The sequence below is a fragment of the Ciona intestinalis genome, chromosome 10, assembly GCF_000224145.3.
Source record: "Ciona intestinalis chromosome 10, KH, whole genome shotgun sequence".
NCBI classification, from domain to species: domain Eukaryota; kingdom Metazoa; phylum Chordata; class Ascidiacea; order Phlebobranchia; family Cionidae; genus Ciona; species Ciona intestinalis.
In genome coordinates this window covers 2,796,728-2,801,237 of record NC_020175.2, presented here as the reverse complement: position 1 = coordinate 2,801,237, position 4,510 = coordinate 2,796,728, and the positions used below count along the sequence as shown (strand labels likewise).

Here is a 4,510-nt window from a genome sequence, read left to right as displayed (position 1 = left end):
CACACTCCCATAGACCATTGGTAATAATTTAAAACATGATCAGGATACTTGAAGATTATGTGATAAAGGTGATCCATCTTACACCAGAGTACTATACCTAAATGAGAGCCGGCATACACCTGAGCAACAACCAATAGGCACCAATACTGTATATTATATTCATAACATGATAAAAATATATTTTAATATTCAAACCTAAACAGTTACACACACAACATAGGCTATTCAACAAACAATATGAAAATCAAGCACCATATGTGTTCGTGGACAAAGAACAAAACATTTCAAATTAACAATCACAATTTAAAAGGTTTAAACTACATTTAAATGTAGACATGTTACTTGCTTTAAGCAACTGAAACTAATAAAACTGACAAACCAACTAAATTTATTATCATTTTCTCAGTTTATCTGAGTTTAGTCAAAATTTACTTTATCTGAGTTTCGTAACCAAAACACAGTTATCTAAATTTCGTGAACAAAATTTAAAACACATTAAATAAATGAGTGAATAATATATTTATAGTAGGGTGAGGAAAGATCAGACACCTTCAGCACATAACATTCAAATATCCTAATCGTGCTCTAAACAATTAACAACAGTCTATGGGAGTCATAGGGATACGGTTTTCTAATTCCTTGAATGTTCTTTGTTTACTAGTACTACCAAATGGGAAGAGAAAATACAATGGGAAAATGTCCCATCTCTCCCCACCCTACTACACTAATATAGCAAAACATAAAGGTCACCTTGAAGATTTCAATGACATTTGTTCCATTAGTTGAGAATTGTGTAATAGGCATTGTAATGTGCTGTTCATGTAACAAGTATTTCCTAGATTGTATAAACCACATACACCATGGTTGGTTGAAGTAGCTGGAGTATCTGGAAAGTTTTATGCATTAGTGTTAAAGTGTATGTCTGGATCTGGTGACAAAAAAACGGAACAGACAAAAATCAAGTACAACTAATTGTATAATAAACGGTTTATTACCCACAAAGTAACCTACTTGGTAACTCGTAAGCTGGCATGGGGTGTTTGAAACCTAACACCCATGTTTACAACTGTCGTTTTCCGGTCATGCAAGGATAAAGTAAGTTACATTCATTCATAGAATTATTAATTTACCTTGCGGCACAAAAGGCTGGACGTCCATTGTTAAAATTTCTGTTTCTTCATTGTCTTTTGCATTTTCTTTATCTTCAGAATTCGGTGGTGGTTGACAAGTCATTACAACTTCCATTTCAAGCTCTTTCATTTTAACAGATTTTTAAATATTTTATTTTATTCCTGCAGTTTTTATAAATATTCTATTTCTGCAAGGACGGAAACAAAAAAATTCAGTAAATTTTTAGCGGATTAAAAATTTGGTTATTACGTGTTTACATTTAGGAAGAATCAAGAACTTTAGGGAGAAACAATAAAGTGTGAAATAAATAATAGTTTCAGTGTTGTTTAGATTTAATAGACATGTAATAGTGAAGCATTAGTACATACAGCTTGGCACATACAAGCTACAATATGAGAATCAAATGCATTTAAATTTAACACAAATACAACAATGAAGATATTTTGACAGTGCACGATGCATGCTTCTTTTACACAACGTAGCGGTCCCTTTAATTAGTGCAAATCCGCTATGTCCAGTAGTTAATATTGTGGACATAGCAGACATAGTGAACATAGCGGACATAGTGAACAAAGTGGATATGCACTAATTAAAGGGACCCCACAACATAGCATATTTCAATTGAAAACTTATATAAAATAGTTGTCATTTGGGTAATAGACCAACTATGACATAAATCTCTGGCATGACTTATATGATCAAAACAGTGTTAATTGCCTTTACTAATATATGGTTCTTCATTCAGTGAAAAAGCTGAGCTTATGGAATGACAATTATTCATTTTACAAAAACAGTTAAATTGTTTTACTGTGGTACTTTAATCAAGGTAAATTAGAACTTAGCATTCATTTCATGCAAAGTCACTTAAGTGGCAATACATAAAATAGTTCAATTTAGTTAAGGTGATATTTATCATCAGATCAAACACATTATACAATGACAGGATTTATCCTTAGCTGGTGACCAGTAAAATTTTTGGTCCAAAATGTTTGCCTAGCATCACTGATACCTGCTGTCTAATTTTTTTAGAAAAACTGGGACATTCGTGCCAAAAACTAGTTTTAAAATTTTGTTTTATACAGTGAGTATCAGAGTGGCATAAGGAATATTTAGAAACCAAAATTTTCACTGGTCACTAGCTGAAAGATTAGCGGTAACAGTTTGTAAGCTACAAGAATCAATCTTTTGCTCCTTTTCCCGCTTTTCGAACTTCAAGCATAGTAACACGATTAGGAGAAACATAAAATTTAGTTTTATCGTTAATAAAATGAGCACCAATGGGTCCAATTTCGCAATCAGCACAAGCCAGATACTTTATGTTATTAACTGTGTTACAAAATCCCACATTTTCAAATGTAAACATGTCCGAAACAGTCCAAAATACATATTCTGTCACGCCTGTTTCTTCTTCTTTTTTCAAAGACGGTAGATAGATTCCTTCTGTCAATTCAGTCCACACTGAGGTATTAGGAAGCAAAATAATACTGCCACATTTTCTGCATTTGATTGCTGAAGCGTTGGTCATGACTTTAGTATCCATTAAAACTGTATGTTTCAGAGCAATTGAAGGTATTTAAAATTGTAGAACTACTTCTAGATATAAAAAGTCGGTTAAAGTCCGTTTGTTAGTACAAATAAAAGATACTGTTAAACGTGTGTCTCTGTTTACAATAGCAAATCGTTTCTGAAGACCTTTCTTTTTTTGTGTTACATAAAAGTTACATAATTTCTGAACACAGTAACTATAACAGCTTATATTACGACCGCCTTAAACCATCAACGCATACACCCACTGCCCTTTAACGCCACCGACGTCTGTCTAAAGGTCCGGCAGTTCCTTGATTTCCATACAAACAAGACCAATGCCCGGCCAGTGTTTCCCCTCTCCCAGACAAAGAAAAAACACTCGTCAATTTTAGAGATGCGCGTTCGCGCTTTTATGCAATACTGGCACGTTATTTGTTGCCCGTTGTATATGCTGTAAAACCTATGTTTGCTTATAGTGACGTTGCTATTGGGTTCTTTCAACGTCGGCCACTTCTTTCCGAAATTTCGATCACATTTTGACTAATAATAATAATAAAGGGGGGTCTTCTCAAATAGCTTCCAGCCTTTTAATGAACAACGTGCGCAAAGCTTGGACCTTATTCATTGTTGCGTGTTGTGTCCGCTCGCCACGAACGCTAACCACAGAAATATTGCTAAAATATTTATGTATATAAAAAGAAACTAGGTATAAAAAGAATAATGTCACAAGATTGAAAATATAGGAGCTTTTCCGCTTAGGCTCATGATGAAGCTGTCAGTGCTTAGGATGATTTTGAATCGAATTATGAATGCTCCGACACTGTTCTACTTTATAAATTTATATTTACAGCTTTAGTTTAATGCATGTACAGCGTGAGTTTTAAAAGGCACCACTGGGGATCGAACCCAGGATCTCCTGTTTACTAGACAGGCGCTTTACCACTAAGCCATGGCGCCGACAAGCTGTACTCAGCTATCAGCGATATACACAGCCGAATAACTTTTACTGTGTTGGTTTGTAATTATTCGAATAGAAGTGATTGTCGCCCCAGACTTCGACACCCTGTCGCAAGAAATTGCAATCACTGCGTTTTGCGGTATTTGAAAAATCTTCTCATTGACAATTATTGCAAACCCATTTATCATATGATCTGTATCGCAGAAACCTACGTAAAACATTTGGCAAAAGTCGCCCATAGACCAGACAATATCGGCCATCCGATATACCATTGTCAAAAGTCGCCCATAGACCAGACAATATCGGTCATCCGATATACCATTGTGGTAACTTTCAATGAATCAATGCAACTTGTTTTATCCTCCCGTCGACAGCAGTTTTAACACGTGTAATCTGTTTTATACACCTCATGATGCCCACTTAGGAGTTACTATAGTACTGTGGGGTAAGATAGGACACATGCATCCGATGCAGCGACGCTGTTAAAGCATAAGCAGATGATTTTTGAAAATTTTTATGAATGCTCCGATACTGTACTATTTTATCATTTAAAAATCTCAGCTTTTGCTCAGTGATGCGCATGTACAGGTTGAGTATTAAAAGGCACCACTGGGGATCGAACCCAGGATCTCCTGTTTACTAAACAGGCGCTTTTCCACTAAGCCATGGCGCCGACGGTCTGTTATTAGCTATTAGCGACATACAGCTCCAAATGTTCATTACTGTGAAGGTAAATAATCAGAATAGAAATGACTGTCGCCCCAAACCGCAACAGCCTGTCGTACAAATTTTAGACATTGCAATTAGTTTTGCGGTATTTTAAAAATCTTCTTGTTGACAACACCTGTTGCAAACTCTTTTACCTAAAAGCTATGGCAAATGCCTCATATATAT

General features: G+C 35.3%; 1 protein-coding gene and 2 non-coding genes across 3 annotated transcripts in view; all 3 read right to left on the bottom strand.

Annotated features, from left to right (window-relative positions):
• Window positions 1-2,720, bottom strand: part of LOC100177462 — a gene marked incomplete in the record, with an annotated part of 17,292 nt that extends 14,572 nt beyond the window's left edge. The window contains 2 exon segments of the mRNA XM_002122798.5: window positions 751-886; window positions 1,131-2,720. Coding sequence (XP_002122834.3) covers window positions 751-886; window positions 1,131-1,260 — 266 coding nt within the window.
• An 823-nt stretch (window positions 2,721-3,543) lies between these two features.
• Window positions 3,544-3,615, bottom strand: trnat-agu. The gene has a single exon. It is a non-coding gene; the product is annotated as a tRNA-Thr (tRNA).
• Window positions 3,616-4,217: 602 nt separating this feature from the next.
• Window positions 4,218-4,289, bottom strand: trnat-agu. Its single transcript has one exon. It is a non-coding gene; the product is annotated as a tRNA-Thr (tRNA).
• Between the last annotated feature and the right edge of the window lie 221 nt (window positions 4,290-4,510).